The sequence below is a fragment of the Poromitra crassiceps genome (genome assembly GCF_964638095.1).
Source record: "Poromitra crassiceps genome assembly, chromosome: 1".
In the NCBI taxonomy this organism is placed as follows: Eukaryota; Metazoa; Chordata; class Actinopteri; order Beryciformes; family Melamphaidae; genus Poromitra; species Poromitra crassiceps.
This window is the reverse complement of record NC_139623.1, coordinates 19515548-19532908: the sequence shown is the minus strand read 5'-3', so window position 1 is coordinate 19532908 and position 17361 is coordinate 19515548. Positions and strand designations below refer to the sequence as shown.

At 44.0% G+C, this 17361-nt stretch overlaps 1 protein-coding gene across 1 annotated transcript in view; it reads right to left on the bottom strand.

Moving 5' to 3' along the window:
• The window catches only part of rars1 (arginyl-tRNA synthetase 1), a 200847-nt gene that overhangs the window by 28347 nt on the left and 155139 nt on the right, over positions 1-17361 (bottom strand). Inside the window, exon 12 of the mRNA XM_083647781.1 lies at positions 16794-16899. Coding sequence (XP_083503907.1) covers positions 16794-16899 — 106 coding nt within the window. The remainder of the gene's footprint in view (positions 1-16793; positions 16900-17361) is intronic.

The following is a 17361-nucleotide window of genomic DNA, read 5'->3' as shown; positions in this document are numbered from 1 at the left end:
AAACGCTCTGAAACTCTGGCACTGGGAGCGTCCGTTCTCCAAAAGTGGCTGGCACTCAATGAGTTAATATCTTTAAATATTCCTCGGGATGAAAATGACAAAATGTAAAAAAAATTCTCATGCTAGTATATCCAGATAAAAGTATCAAAACACCTGTTGTCCAGCTCAGTCACTGTACAGTCTTGTCACATGTGGCTGTTAGTGCACTCTATATGAATGGTTCTATTTCTTTTTACTCTATGCAGATAGGCTACTGTATGGTGAATGAATGTGCCTGTGGATGTGGCACTGTTTGTTTACATGACTAATACAGTGATTAATTTGTCTCTAAGATATAGCACATTTTAAACCTTTGGTGTAACTTGTGACTCTAAACTCTTGATTTACTGTCTAAAATTGTGTGCTGCATAGCCTTGACTAACTGGACTCAGTCTTAACATACACAGTGTGGCATACGTCTAAATACAGACAGTCTTCAGCTCATACACACATGCATAATGTTGGGTTGGAGATTTGGCTCTCAATTGAAAAACAGTGGCCCTCCTTGTCTAGCAGTATATAGCCATTTACACCCTAGCCTATCATATTATAATTATTTCTTATATCAGTGGTTCTCAAACTTTTCACACAAAGTACCAGCTGAGAAATGACCACCATATGAATGTATGAGAGGGAGGGGTCCCCAAGTACCACCAGTGGTACCCGCACCGTGCCACAGGTTGAGAACCACTGAGCCCCCCCTGTAAATAATGAAGCTCCCCCTTAAGCCTTTGGCATAGTCTTCGCGCCCAGCCAAGTGCATAGGGTGCGCGGCGATTTTGACGTCATCGCACGGGGTGTGTCGGGGGGCAAGGCCTGAGCGCGGCGCGTCCATGGAGATTTTTCTATCAGCGCGTTGGGTTTTGTACATGGACGCTTTTGAGGGAAGACTCCAGGGGAAAATGGCGCCGATTGAGTGCCAGACAGTCTGAATGAAATTTAATGTAACGTTCCCAATTCTATGTATTAAATTCTAAAAAACGACCCTCAACATTTGGGAAGGCTAAACCACACAACTAGTTCGTTATAATCGAACGTCATGCTTCGAAGGCGACTTTACGACGATGAGGACGGTGAGGACTCAATCACAGCAGATCTCCGCTGATAGACTGCCACAGGCACAGGCACCTTGCTTCCTCCTTCAACGCTTCTCCGCAAGATTTTGTTCGTACCACCCCCTGGCGTTTCGGAGCAAGCTGCGCACTGACTATGTTCTGTTTTGGCCCGCGCAGAGTGCGCGCACCCTCTGCAGAGCCCCGCCTCCAGCGTGTGCGCGAAGAGTATGCCAGACGCTTTAGCTCCCCCAACCACAATTGTCTGGAGGCGCTACTGTCTGGAACTGCGAGAAAGCAGGGACGAAAACTAGCACGACTCAACCCCGACTTCCCCTTAGCTTCCCCAGCCACAATAGTCTGGAGCCGCTACTGTGGACATTGTTAAAAACTCCTACAGCAGCAGTTGTAGGGAAAAGTGAATAGGGTTTTAGAATGGGGATTTCACTTAAATGCATAAAATAAGGTCTGTGGTTAACAAAAGTTTATGAAACGACCTTTGTGTCAGCACGATAATCTTCACAAATGTGAATCACTTTTATGCATTTTGAAGCGTTTTCTAAGAATCGTGTTAAAAAAAAAAACATTTACGTTTCAAAAGTCATAAAGTGGTCCAGGCGTTTTACTGACATTTTTACAGAATTTTGAACTTAAAAACTGTAAAATTAATGAGTGGACCTTGAATAAAAAAGTTTGAGTACCCCTGGGTTAGAACATAACAGGAGCACAGGACAGAATACAAGACAGGAAATGACAGGAAGAAGACGAAAGACTACAGAATAGTAGAGAACAAAGTAGGCAGAATACAATACAGAATGGAGTGGAGCGGTGAGGTTTAGGGAGCCCCTCTATTCCTGCTTTATCAGTGGCTATTGGTATGTGGGAAGGATCCTGTAGTCAGCTCCACCAATCAGAAGTAATGTATTAAAGCCCCAATCAGTAACTTTTTCACCTTAATAGAACAGCTTTTTCGTCATTGAATATGGTCCAGTGTATTCTAAGAGGGAGAATGTCACCTCTAATGGTCCCACACGCCCTCCAAAGGCCTCTCCTGGCACTAAGCATTTTTGTGCCGGCGTCCCGGAGGCAGCATGTGTGGCATACTGCGCATGCGCTGTGTACAGCTGAAGCGCTGTGTTCAGGAAAACAAGGAAGTAACTCAGTGCGGATCAAATCTGCTACGAAAATGACGTTTCACGTAACTATGGATTATTATTTCATCACATAGTGAGTACCCAGTGTCACAACATGTACACAGAGCTTTCTGGCGCTATGTTTTGTTGACTTTGAACGGTGATGTCGATATCGATACTATTGCACCCAGAGGGCGCAGTTTCTCCAATAGCAAAACTTGGAAAAGTTGCTGAATGGGGCTTTAATTTGAGAGCCAATCCTGGCTGAGCTAGTTTGGATGGTGGAGAAGCAGTGTTGATTATTTTAACCATTAGATGTATTTAATTGTGATAATGAACAATGTGTAGGATAAAATACAGTTGGGATGGAATCTACATATTCGAACAAACAAAAAATAATTATGAGCTGAGAAATTTGGAGTTTGTTAATCTTCTCTGTGCACAGAAAGAAAGAAATCAAAACTGGAAAATGCACGCTTTATGAGTATCGTAAACAAAAATGAAAATCCTGAAACGTATTAAATTATTTGCCTCTCGCCTGCCGTTTGGAGCCGCCAATGTGCGGAAAATTGCATAACGCAACGCTTAGTCAGTAATTTGCACTTTGAAAATCTTTCCTCAAATCTTTCCTGGCTTCCTGCATAGCTGCAGCATGGTACTGCGACTGCTGCTCAGCCTCTCTGTCTGGTGGCGTCTGTTTAAATTGATTTAATAAGGCTTGGAGAGATGTGTGATCACACACAATCAGCTGTTAACTTCTTCTCCATACTTTAATGCAGCATCTGATATCTTTGCCAATTAAGGGCTTATGCAAAAGCACCCACCTGCTGCCGCTGTGCTTCAGCAGCGGAGATGCTCATCCTGCCGGGAAGAGATTACAGCACAGCCTCGCCTGGTCCAACAGGGACCACAAGGCTGCCATAGGAATGAATGAATGCACGTGTGTTTGTATGAATGTGTGCTTGGATCAATCCATAATATATTTACTGCATGTTGGATATTTCTATTCGGTTTAATCCTTTTTTGAACCTATGAAAAATTTGACATCTGATAAAAAAGAAACAAGGCCAGGTCGAAAACTGGCATAGGTCCGTGTGCTGCTAATTTGAGTGGGAAGAGGGAGAGGATTTGCTAGTGTAACAGACTGTTCTGTATCTGTTAATGTCTACTCTTATTGTGAAGTCCGGAAGAATCAGTCAGGCTCTCAGCCAACAAACCTCCTTTTCTCTTGATAGAAGTGAGCTCCCACTCTGTCTGTTTGTCTGTCTGTCTTTCTATCTATTGGTCGCTCGCAATGCAAACTTTGCATGTTGTTGGGCAGTTTTGGCCGATTCTGATTTTCTTTCTAAGAACAATAATTGACGGGTTATTTTTTTTATGTTATTATTATTTATTTTTTTACTTTGCTTTAATAGAATAAGATTAATGACACATTTCTTATCATTTGCATGAGGTAGGACGATCTCACTCAAAAACATCTCAAAATAAAAGTGTTCCAGGTTACTGGACAGAGCTTTTCTTTTTTGTGTAAATACAATGAATATAAAACAACCAGTAGCCTATATCCCACAGCTATCATGCATTTACTTTTCCAAAAGAAAAAAGGTGCAACAGAACAGGAGCTCCAGATGGAAAGTAGCCTATGGCTAAATCTGTTACAAAGCATCTCTTCTCCTATAGTGTTTAATGTATTTTTTTACATGTCCCTGCCAAATAAACTAATAAACTAAAATAAATAAACGTCAAAATGTTATCCATGGACAAGGAGTTTATAGCCTATAGGTCTGGACCCCAGAGACCTTCGAAGCCATGCCCACTCTACAGTTGTGGATTTGGCTGTTATTGAGTAGATGAGGAAATTAGTTTGAGTTGACTCAATTTGAATATCAGAGTTTACACACAGAGTCCGTTTTTTTTATCCGCCATCCGGAAAAAAATCATCTCGCACAGAAAACCTTGCACACTGGCCGATGCGTTTTATTATTATGTTCTAGGGATGGGCATTTCTAGCAAAAACACTATTCGAAATTTGCTGGCCAAAGTCGACTTTTAATCGAAATTTGAAAAAAAAAAAAAAAATGTAAAAAAAAAAAAAAAATCAATTAATTATTTTTTTTTGTGAGTGAAATGTTGCATTGTCTCCCCTGATTCTAAGTATAGTCGAATCGCTTGGTTTGAGCAAGTAAAACAATTTTTATAAGCATTTTAAGCAAGGTTATGGAAAAATGAATGGCGGATGAAATCCCATGAAGAGGGAGAGGTTGCTTATAAAAATTGTTTTACTTGCTCAAACCAAGCGATTCGACTTCTTAGAATCAGGGGAGACAATGCAACATTTCACTCACAATTTTTTTTTTTTTTTTTTTTTTTCAAAAAACGAATTTCGAATTTCAATAATAAAAGTCGACCTTGATAATAACAACGATTATTCGAAAATTCGAAATTCGATGCATGATATTATGTTCGTCATTCTATTCGCAATACGATACAAATAGTCCTCTCCTGTATCCACGTTACAACGTGACTGAGAGATAGCAGCAGCAGCTGATCTGCAGCAGGCAGCGGTGATGTGGACTGCAGCTGGTCGGGGAAGAACCCTGCCCCTCCGCAGCTTATTTTCGACTTGCATGTGTGACAAACTGTAAAATCTCCACAATGAGGAGGACATGCTGGCGTGTGTTTCCTTTTGGCTGCTTGGTGAACGCGTGCATCGTGCAGCTGCAGGTAATTAACCAAACAAAAAAAGGGGAAAGCCGACCGGCGCCAGAATCGGCAATGTGGACTGATGAGAGATCACATGCTTTTTTCACCAGTCACCATTGGTTCAAGGCAACGCTGTGTTGCCTTCATGTGAACTGGGACACAGGCTCTCAAGTTTAATGCCGTTCTGATTTTTAACGCTCTGAAAAAATAAATATATATATTGAAGAATTCTGTACTTGCACACGTGCGCCAAAAGGCATTTTACAATTCACACTGTTCTATTTTTAGTTGCATATGCGAGTAAAACGGGCGCAGTCACAAGCCCTGCTCCTAAGACCAGCTTCGAGGTGCATTACCGCCACCTACCGGACTGCAGAGAGGTGAAGGACCAGCGGCCAAATAGGCCAGCAAACTCATTCCCGACAGACGGGAATCTAAGGCCCTGTGTGTTCTCACGACACACGGGCCAAAAAGACAAAAAGCGTGTACCTCAAATTATTTTGTTCATAATTGATGGGAAAACTGAATATCTTGGTCTGCATTGTTCAGTTAAAATAATGAATCAGATTGGTACTCGGTATCAGCCAAGACTTAAAGGGGGACTTACCCCCCCCCCCCAGATTTCTGGCAAACAAGATTTCTGGTATTCTACTTGATTTGAAAATTCTGAAGGCAAGATGGTCGCCTATAGTCCCTTGTACCCTGGCAGAATTCCTAGCCCTTAAGCTAACTAATAACTTGGCAAAAAAGTATGTAACACACAAAATAAAACAAACAGTAATGTCTTCATTTGATGTAGAATGCAGATGACATGTAACTGGTTGGTTCGCATTCCAGGAATATTGTATTTACCGCAATGCTCCACGTTAACGTAGTTTGTCTCGTGCCTCAGAGAGCCTCATTGTCCTAGAACCCACTCGCTTAGCACCAGAACACACTCGATTTGGGGGCGAAACACACCAGGATTGGCCAACGCCAACGCCAGTGCCCAGAACTGTCACATCAAATCATCGACAGAGACGCTATGGCCCGCCTCCCAGTATTTTCAGTGTATCAGAGATATAGGACGTTAAATAAGTACGACATAAATATAGCCACGTTATAAACAACAAACTAACGCTGGTGGTCCGTATGGAAACAGTGTTACTCGAAATGGTTAAAAGTTATATAAATTTGGTCATTCAGTGGCGTTTTACTGCCATGTAACATAACTAACTAGCTGTTAACATTAGCCACAGTAGGCGATTACCCATGATGCATTGCGCTGGTAAAGGGCTTGTGCGAAAAACGGGTCCATTGGAGTGAATGCAGATGTTGGAACTCTATTATGGCTCTGGCGTGAACTACAGTAATATCCGCCCCCGCCCCTATAATATAGGGGCGGCTTTAGCTCAGGAGGTAGAGCGGGTCGGCCAATGACGCAAGGGTTGGCGGTTCGATCCCCGATACCAAAATCTAATCAGTTCATCCTTGAGTCCAGGTCGATGTTTGAGATAAGTTTGATTAAATTCCGTCAAGGCATTCCTGAGATATCGCGTTAACAAGCTTGAAAATGGCGTTCGAGAGGTCACAGTGACCTTGACCTTTGACCTTTGACCACCAAAATCTAATCAGATCATCCTTGAGTCTAAGTCGATGTTTGAGGCAAATTTGATGAAATTCCGTCAAGGCATTCGTGAGATATCGCGTTAACAAGTCAAGTCAAGTTTATTTGTATAGCACATTTCATACACAGAGGCAATTCAAAGTGCTTCACATAAATTGGTTGACAGGAAAATAAAAGAATAAAAGAAGAGAATAAAATGGACATTTAAAAGCATCACAACAAAACTTAAAAAAAGAGCATAAAAAGTGCATTCAGCAACAGGCGCAGCAGTTGCAAAAAGAGCTAAAAACTTATAGAGGACTCATTGGGCTTGCACAATAGCTGTCAGCAGTTAAAAGCGACGGTAAACATAAAAGTCTTTAGTCTATTTTTAAAAGTAAGGTTGGGGCATATCTGAGGTCTTCAGGCAATTTGTTCCAGCTAGCAGAAGCATAGTGGGTAAATGCGGCCTTCCCATGATTTGATTTGATCCTAGGGACAGTTAATAAGCTGGACCCTGCTGACCTAAGAGTTCTAGACGGTTCGTAGCGTGGTAGCAATTCAGCTATGTATTTTGGGCCTAGGCCATTAAGTGATTTATAGACTAATAACAGTATTTTAAAATCTATTCTATGACACACTGGCAACCAGTGTAAGGACTTAAAAACTGGAGTGATATGATCAGCTTTCTTAGTCTTCGTTAGAACTCTAGCAGCAGCATTCTGAATGAGTTGAAGTTGCCTAAGTTATTTTTTGGAGAGACCAGAGAAAAGGCTATTGCAGTAGTCTAACCTACTATAGATGAAGGCGTGAATTAGTTTTTCTAGATCCTGTCTGGACATGTATCCCCTAATTCTTGCTATATTTTTAAGATGATAAAAAGCTGATTTTCTGATTGACTTAATGTGGGAGTTAAAGTTGAGATCGAAATCAATAATAACGCCAATATTTTTGACTTGATCCTTAGGCTTCAGGGATCGAGACTCAAGGCGTGCAGTGATTTTAAGCCTTTGTTATTTGGGGCCAAAGACGATCACCTCTGTTTTGTCTTTGTTTAGCTGTAGGAAATTCTGGCACATCCAGTTATTTATTTGATCAATGCACTGGCACAATGATTCTATGGGGGCATAGTCAGCTGAGGAAAGAGTTATATACAACCGAGTGTTGTCTGCATAGTTATGATAGGCTACTTTGTTTTTTTGCATAATTAGGCCTAGAGGGAGCATATAAAGGTTGAAGAGAACGGGCCCCATAATGGATCCTTGAGGCACCCCACAAGTCATCCTAGTTAGGTCAGATGTGTAATTGCCAATGGAGATTAAGTACTTCCTGTCTTGAAGATAGGACCTGAACCACTGGAGGAACGTACCCGATAGCCCAACCCAGTTTCCCAGTCTGTCCAATAAAATTGAGTGGTCAACAGTGTCAAATGCAGCGCTAAAATCCAGTAGCACTATAATCGAATTTTTGCCTGAGTCTGTGTTCATTCTAATGTCATTTATGACTTTAGTAAGCGCGGTTTCTGTGCTGTGATGGGGGCGAAAGCCTGATTGGAGTTTATCTAGGAGATCATTTGAGGTTGGGAATCTATTGAGTTGTAGGTAAACAACATTTTCAATTATTTTGGATATAAAGGGGAGATTAGATATTGGTCTGTAGTTACTGATTACCGATGCATCAAGGCTACGCTTTTTTGGTAGGGGTTTAATAACTGCAGTTTTCAGGGACTCAGGAAAAGTGCCGGTCAAAAGGGAGCTATTAACTATTTGCAATAGGTCCGACGACAGACAGTTATAAACGCTTTTAAAAAAGCTTGTTGGAAGGGTATCGAGACAGCACGAAGATGATTTAAGGCCTTGCACAGTTTCCTCTAAGATGTCGTGGTCGATAACGCTGAACTGGGACAAATTTATCGAACTAGGGATCTGCGGGTAGGATGATGTCACAGCATTTCTTGGTGTGGAGCCACTAATAGCCTGCCTGATATTAATATTTGTATCCGTAAAAAAGGCAGCAAACTCATTACATTTGACAGTAGAGAGGAACTCAGGTGCTACACAGAGAGGCGGGTTAGTCAGTCTATCAACTGTGGCAAATAGAGTGTGTGCATTGTTCACATTTTTGTTAATTATATCGGAAAAGAACGATTGTCTCGACCTTTTCAGTTCGAGGTTGTAGGAGTGAAGGCTTTCTTTGTAAATATCATAGTGAATGTGAAGATTAGTTTTCCGCCATTTATGCTCAGCTTTCCTGCAATCTTTCTTTTTGCATCTAACGGATGCAGAATTTCGCCAGGGTGCTTTAATCTTGCCAGACACCATTTTTAACCTAACAGGCGCCACACTATCAATAGCATTCAGAATTGTTGAATTGAAGTTATCGAGAATGTCATTGACAGAAGCTGATGTGGGAGGAGATAAAGAAAATGTCTCCATAAACAGCGCGCTGGTGCCTGCATTAATGTCTCGTCTTTTAACGGTTTGTGACCTATTAATGATCTCGGGAGATTTCCATTTCAAAAAAGATGCAAAGATGGTCAGACAACGCAACATCAATAGTCAACACAGAAGAGGACTTAAAGCCCCTAGTAATAACTAAATCCAGGGTATGGCCTCGGTTGTGAGTAGGCCCTGAAACATGTTGAGACAGATCAAAAGTATCAAGTAAGATATTCAGTTCTTTGGCAAAATTATCATTCTGGTTATCAATATGAATATTGAAACCCCCTGCAATAGATATACAGTCATGTTCCATGAAAATTAAGGAGTGTAGATCAGCAAATTCAACGAGAAAGCTGCCTGAGTATTTTGGTGGTCTATAGATATTCAGCAGTAACACAGTAGTTGAGCATTTCAGAATAGCAGCAAGGTATTCGAACGATGAGAAGTCTCCAAATGTTACCTGCTTACATTGAAACATATCAGAAAAGACAATCGCTACTCCCCCCCCCTCTTATCAGCTCTGGGAGTGTCAATGAAGCTATAATTAGGCGGTGCTGATTCGGACAGAACAGCCACTCTGTTATTCATATCGAGCCAGGTTTCGGTGAGGAACATTAAATCCAGATTATGACTGGTAATCAGATCACTGATGAGGAGAGATTTATTTGACAGCGACCTAACATTAAGGAGTGCGGCTTTAATATTTTTAGAGCCTGGAACTTGTATCGTTTGCTTTACAAGGGGAATGGAGATTAAGTCTGATTTAGAGACAGATCGTGTTGGGGGGAAAGTATTATGTCTGTATGAAATCAAGACTGGAATCGAATGGAAGTCCAATGGAGGTCCACCGTAGCCAGTTCCATTGCTAGACTGTGCTGGGCCAGTTCCATTGCTTGACTGCTGTGGGACCTTGTTTCTATCGGAACAGGCCGGGATGGTGGGGGCTGGCATCGGGCTGGCGGACGCTTGAGGACATGGACCACGGAGGGGGCGGCAGATTGGGGGGGTCTCGGACAGGCGGGGGTGGGGCGTGTTGACGCTTGGGGGACTGCCTTTGGGGGAGGGGCAGAGAGCATAGTGGAGAGAGGGTGGGTGGTCGCGGAGAGCAGGTAGGTTGAGGGGGATGTAAGGGAGGGGACTGTGGGGGGGCCAGGTTCGGGGTCGGCAGTGGGTCGGGGGGGATGGCAGAGAGAGGGTGGGTGGGGGGGGAGCAGGTAGGTTGAGGGGGATGTAAGGGAGGGGACTGTGGGGGGGCCAGGTTCGGGGATGGCAGTGGTGGGTCGGGGGGGCGTGGGGCATGGCAGAGAGAGGGTGGGTGGGGGGGCAGGGAGCAGGTAGGTTGAGGGGGATGTAAGGGAGGGGACTGCGGGGGGGCCAGGTTCGGGGTCGGCAGTGGTGGACAGGGGGACTGGGGGATCATAGACAGTCCAACGCTTATCAGTTTGTTCATCCTGCTGGAGAATGGAATGGGGGAGGGGAGAGGTGGAGGAGCAAAGAGGTGGAGGAAGGGACATCCTCCACTTCATCCTGAAAGCAGAGGAGGAGGAGAGGGGGAGGGGGGGGGCAGCGTCCTCCATTTCATCCTGGAAGCAGAAAGGAGGAGAGGAGGAGGAGGGGGCAACGTCCTCCACTTCGTCCTGGAAGGAAGACGTCATGGTTGGTTGTTGATGAACTGTGAGTTGGCGGAGGGGTGTAGAGGCCCCGAAGGGGGGGGGGGGATGGGCTGGAATAGCATGCATGGCAGTGGATGTTACGTCAAGTCGGCTGACCTCGAGTTGTGGCAACAGGGATTGTTGTTGATGAGACGTGTCGTCTGGTAGCAGAGTGACCTCGCGGCGAGGGTTGGAGATAGTGGAGAAGGGGCGCATTCCTGGCCGTGGAGTTATCAGATGTTGGATGATTGATGTTGTAGATAAGGTTGGCAGTAAACAACCTCGCACCATCCCTGTTGAGTTTTCCATTATCACGAAAGAGGTATTTGCGGTTCCAAAACAGGTTGAAGTTGTCAATATAGTTCACATTGTGCAGGGGACAGACTGTTGAGAGCCAAGTACTTAGGCCCAAAGACCTACTGAACTTGTTGATTCTATGTCCGATTGGGGGCAAGGGGCCACTGATAAATGCTTCAATATCCAGGGAGCCCAAAAGCGCTAGCAGAACCAGGAAGTCACGTTTTAGTATTTCCGATTGCTCTTTGAGAATGTAATTTTCTCCCACATGTAAAGTAATCTTGTTTACGGAGCTGTGAGTAGATAGGATTTCAGGAATTTCCCCGGTTATGTCACAGACCATCTCATCGGGGAAGCAGAGGGTAGTGGTGTTTTTCATACTACCAATGTGTTTCATACCAGAGTCATCAATGAGCAGGGATGTTATTTGAGCCTGTTTGAGCTGTGGCCTGCTGGCTATTGAAAGCCTCCTAGCTTTGGGCCTATCTAGGTTGTCGGAAAGCCGATGGGCCGGTTCAATATCCGTGTTAGCAGTCGATACAGGCCCACCCGATAGTGGTTGAAATCTGTTTTCCAGCTTTAGGGACATCAGTGGTTGAGGGGAAGGTCTCTTGGCATCACGCTTCCCCCCCCTCACAGCAATCCATGGCTGTTCAGAGGTAGCAACAGAGGCTACACTAGCTATCGCCGGCCAGCCTGTAGCTGGCCGGAAAAACGGTTGCACTGGATCAAGGAACCGGTGAAGACGGAAATTGAGAGGAGTTTCTTTCTCGAATACTAGAGTTAGGGTGGGAAGAAAAAAGAAACAAGAAAGAAATGACAGACACAAAAAGAAAACGAAGAAATAGAAAGATAGGGGGAGAAACAAAAAGAGCATGAGATAAAGACCCAAGAGAGAAAGAGTGATGAGACAGAGAGTGTGTGTCCAGGAGAGATGCCCACCATCAGGCAGGCCAGCTTCAGAGCGCCGGGGATGAGAAAGATGGCTGGTGGCACTGCTGCATATTTCAGCTGCAGCCTTCTCTTGATGTAATGTGATGTGAGGGATGCATGCAGGCGTGGTTTGGTTTGGACAGCAGAGCAGAGCAGAAGAAGCAGAGTGGGATGGTCATTACCACTGCAGAATAAACCCCAGGAGAGCCACTCACAGGGTTCACACAAGGTCCTTAAAGGCTAACTAAACCCGAAAACAGATCCCCCAAGCTTTAAACCAATGTCAATGTTTTGAGTAGTGTGTGATGTATTCTGGTCAAAATTTTGGAGGAAACTGTCTGAATTCTACATACTTTATCATTTTCATGCAGCAAGAGTGCCCTCTAGTGGTCGAAACATACTTTTTCAGTCAAGTTTTTTAAATCATAACGGCTGATCTCGGTTAATTCTATGTCACCAACAACCCCCCTCCCCCCCCTAGCAACCACTCTGTGGAGTCCACCTTGAGGAGGCCCTTTTCACATCAATCGCTTGATATTGCTTCGACTTCCTGATTTACCAAACAGTTGCTGTGAAAAGGGTCCATGTAACGTTATATACAGTCAGAGCAGTTAAGCTAACGTCAGTGATTGAGTCAAGTGGTTATAGCTAGATTGTGCTGTAAGCATAGATTATTTTAGTGTAGATGTTATGGTTTTGTGAATTTTATAGTACTAGGCACGATTCCTAGGCTCACCCGCTGCGCGGGCTGGGCTCACTAGCTCGGCCGTTGCATGGCCTGACCCGCCTGGCAGCTCGGCTGTTGCGTGACCTTGCCTGCGCACAATTGCCCAACTTTGCATCACTAATGACATCACTCACTGATGACATCACAATGATGTCATTATGTCTATAACATCATCAGTGATGTCAATAAAAAGTAGTTTGTGTGCACATCCAATCTGTTTTGAGGTGCTGGATACAGATACACACAAAAAGTGAATACCCGCACTGGAGCAGCTCCCAACATTTATTGGTCTACAAGGCAGCAACCGTCAGTCTCAGTGATGTCACAATTGCCCGAGTGTAGCCAAAAACCACTATTGCCTGAGTGTCACAATGCCTATGACATCATCAGTGATGTCATGAGATGATTTTGGTCAATAATGTCACTGTCACAATAATGTCACTGACGAATCACTGATGTCAGACATTGTGACATTGTCAGTGGGACAACATTTTTAACAAACAGTGCCCACTTGACACAAACAGTGCCCACTTCTTCCCTTTTATATAATAATAATAATCCTAGGCTCCGCCACTGCGCAGGCTCGCATATGCAGCTCGGCCACTGATGACATCACAATTGCTCTTATGACATCACGGATGATGTCACAATGCCTATGATATCATCATCAGTGGGACAAAAATTGAAACAGAGAACAGAGATTGCCCACTTGTTCCCTTTTATATAATATAAATAGATAGATTTGGTAAATTAGTTAGTGATTTTAGACAGTTTAGATTGACTATGTATCTCTGTTGGTTAGCTGATTTGTACCCCAGCTGCAGCCAGGCAGGCTGGGTGTAAGTATATAGTACTCCCCGCTATGCTTGTTGTGTTTACTTCGGTCCCGGGGACCTGATGCTAGAATGGATCGGTCAGGGGGGACATGAGTAAGTGATGATTGGTTGGGTTTAGGCATTGGGAGTTATGATTGGTTGTGGTTAGGGTCAGAGGCAGGGTTAGGTCCCTCCGGCCAATCCATTCTAGCATCAGTCTAACCAAAACATCTCCTGGCATCCAGAAACCTCAGCTTGGAAGCTGCCCGATTAACGATGACGGTACGTTTCCTCGTAAATTCTGAAAAGATATGTTTTTATTTATTCCAACGACAGTTGTTATGCTGGGGCTAACGTTGCTAATGTTAGTGGCTAATGTTATACTACGTTACTCGCTTAGGCCTGTTTGTTCATAGTAGGAAGCAATGTACAACCAGGGAGCTGGAATAAAACATAGACATTATTTCCAGAACATACCACTCAGGCGAAATCCTCGCTGATTTTTTCCCCAAGCCATCGGGAGTGTATCATCCGGTGCATACCGAGCATAATACATTAGCCACTGAGGCAAACTGCTGAATGACACCGCGCATGCGCTAGCATCGATTACCTCCCCCTCCCAAACTTCTCCCAGAAAGATGCATTTTCAAACACACAGGCTCTGCCAGTTCTATCAGACTTGGGCAGTTACGGTAGTTCTCCTTTAAAGTGCCTTGAATTTAACTTTTTTTAAATGAAGTACTGGAATATACAAGCCTATTATGTGAGGATTAAGTTCTTAAAATGACCTTGACATACTTAAAATGTATACCAATAAAACATATGCAGTATTTGACAGAATGCAAGTCAAAAGCATAAAAAGACATGGACAGAGTGAGTGGGATGTCACTAGGCTTGCCGCGGTATTAGGTGTTACCGGTGTTAGACGGTGGTGAGGCATACACCGATTACATAACATGCCCACTGGTAACACCTTCAACTCCACCCGCTCGTGACAGTTTCAGCATGCGCTCAGCTGCGCTGGTGTATATTACAAGCGCTCCCTCTATCCTGGCTCTCGGAAGAGTAATCTGATGAAGGTCTTACGACTGAAACGTTATTCTTTTTCTTTGACTTATTAAACTTTTAATTGCATGTGGAGACAGTGTGCGGGAGTTTATTCTTGTACTGTGTCGGGTTTTGCCCTTCTCTGACGCAACTGTTGAGCCTAGGTGTGCTAAAGCTTTTTTCCTTTAACCTGACATCCCTACCACGCTTGCATTGGTGACTATCTTGATGGGTGTGTCGGACTGAGAGCAGTTCAATTAAAAATCCTGACCGTGAGGACTGCTAAGGAGCTCTGGAGTGTTTTTTTTTTTTTTACACGGTGTCACCGGTAACACCGGTGTTGTCACGTGTTTATTACCCGGTGGGAAAATGTCCACACCATGGCATCCCTAGATGGTCCATTGGTTTGTGGACTCCCGTTTTGAAGCCTCAAGTTTGCCGTTTTGGCCGCTGCCATCTTTGTTCTGGCGTAGCTCGTATGAGACCAGGGGTTTCCCAAAGAGCTGCAGCACCGCCTGCTATTGGTCCGTGATCAGCGAGCTGCGCAATCACTGCACAGGTGACCTGTCAATCACGTCCAAAACAGTCTTTTTTATTTGAGTTACTTTTGAGTTATATAAAAATTCACCACATACAGTTGTCATGAAAGGAGAAATTAGCTATAGCAACCAAAACCGTTTTTTGTACCAGGCTGAAATATTTATTTCTGCTGTAAAGTTGGGCATTTAAACATGGGGGTCTATGGGGATTTACACGCATTTGGAGCCGGCCTCCAGTGGCCATTTGAGGAATTGCGATTGTTGGTACTTCTGTGTTTGCTTCATTTTTCAGAACCGGAGGTTGCGGCTTGGTTTTACTGCAGGTTTAACAATTTAAATGGCCAGGGAGGAACCTCTGTCACATCAGCAATTGGGCGACATTGACTAGCTGATATTTGGTATTTAATAAAAAGGCAAATAGCAGCCCAATATAATCAAATATCCCTATTGTTTATTCAGGAAAGACTTGCTGAGCAAGCATGTTTCCCTCCCAGTTACAGTATACCCTGCTTCACATTCATCCAGTTCCACACTTTCACATCTGGGATCTTTACATTACATTGGCTTCCCATCAAGTTTGGGGTTCTATTGAAGGTTCTTATAATCACATATAGATTAAGTCATTTGCAAGCTTCTACAACAAAGTATTCCAGCAGGATGTAATGCAGTGAATACAAATTACATATTCAATACTATATATTACATTACATATTCAGTAATTGCATTTAACTTGGTGTACAGTATGTCTGTGCTGCACCTTTACTCACCCCTGCCACACCCACAAACACACATGCATGCGAGGTACTTAAGGTGATGGCCCGCTGATACATGTGCGGAGTGCAGCGAGCTTGACAAAACGTCACTTGAGTTTCTTCAGAATAGGCGGGGGAGATAAAATGAGACCTAACGAGACAGCACGGAGGGAGGGTGCGCCGCGCGACTTAGGTCTCATAAAAAAAGGTGAGGAAGCGGCAGGGTGAATGGAAAGGGATAGAGGGAGAGACTATTCGTGCGCAATTGGCATGTGGACTACAGAGCAGCCTGCACCTTTCCTCAGCCCTGCGCCCACAACACACACACGCACGGGAGGCAATTAAATGGTGATGGCCTGCTGATAGATGTGCGGGGTGCAGCGAGCTTGAGAAACATAATTTGAGAGTTTACAGAATAGGCGGGGGAGATAAAAGGAGACCCGCTGCGGCCGCGCGACGACTGAAGGAAGGAAAGAAAGAAAGAAAGAAAAAAGAAAGAAAGAAAGAAAAAAAGAAAAGAAAAAAAGCTTCCAACTTGGCATATACGCTTGAAAATGACGGTGGGCTGAAAAGTAGGCTATGTTTGACATCTCTTCATTCTGGATCAAAGTCAAGGCTAAATATCATGAGATAACGCAAAAGCACTGAAAACTTGCTTCTATTTCCAACAACAGCATCATCATATCTCTCTCACCACTCCTCGATGATGTCTTGTCTTGTTGCAGACAGCCCAGGGCTCCCATATTGGTGAGTTACAATGTTTTCAGGTTGTATAATAAAGTGCAAGTTCATGCAAGGAAAATACGTGCTGTGTGTTAATATCAGGACCCCCCCCGCCCTCCCCTCCCCTCCCCTCCCACCGGTCCGCAGCAAGATTGTCAGTATTAAACAGGTTAGCGGTGCAAAAAAGGTTGGGGACCACCTCAAAACAAAAGGTTTCCTCAGACTTGCATTTGTCTAGCCTCCTGTGTCTGTATTTTGGAAGAACTTGTGATGTTTCTTGTCATTTGTCATGCTTTTGTTGTCTGTCATTTAGTCTTAACAGTGACCCTCATTCCCAGAGGCTGGTGACTCTCACCTTGTCTCTGTCCTTCTCCTTCAGCTTGTCCATGGACCTCTTCAGCCCCTCCTCCAGCAGGTCCATCAGCCGCACCGTGTCTCCAGAGCGCGTCTTAAACTTCTTCCTGAGCGGGGAGAGCCAAAGTGGTCAAAACACACAGCATTCAGAGGAGAAGTTTAGCTTTAGTTTGATTTATTTGCACATATTTAAAAACAGAAACAGACAAAAGAATGTACCGGTAGAGACAGGAAACCCTAAGTGGGCTTATTCTGGGTCTCTACCTCAGAAATTAAAAACAATATTAATAATCCGGACAAAGCAAACGAAAATAAGAGAAAATAAACAAGCAAACAAGCAGTTGACATCCATGACTTTGACGTTTGAGACAAATGTGAAGAAATTCCGTGAAGGCGTTTCTGAGATGTCGCATTAACGAGCTTGAAAATGGAATTCATGAGGTCACAGTGACCTTGACCTTTGTCCACCAAAATCTAATCAGTTCATCCTTGAGTCCAAGTCGACGTTTGAGGCAAATTTGATGAAATTCCGTCAAGGCGTTCCTCAGATATCGCGTTAACGAACATCG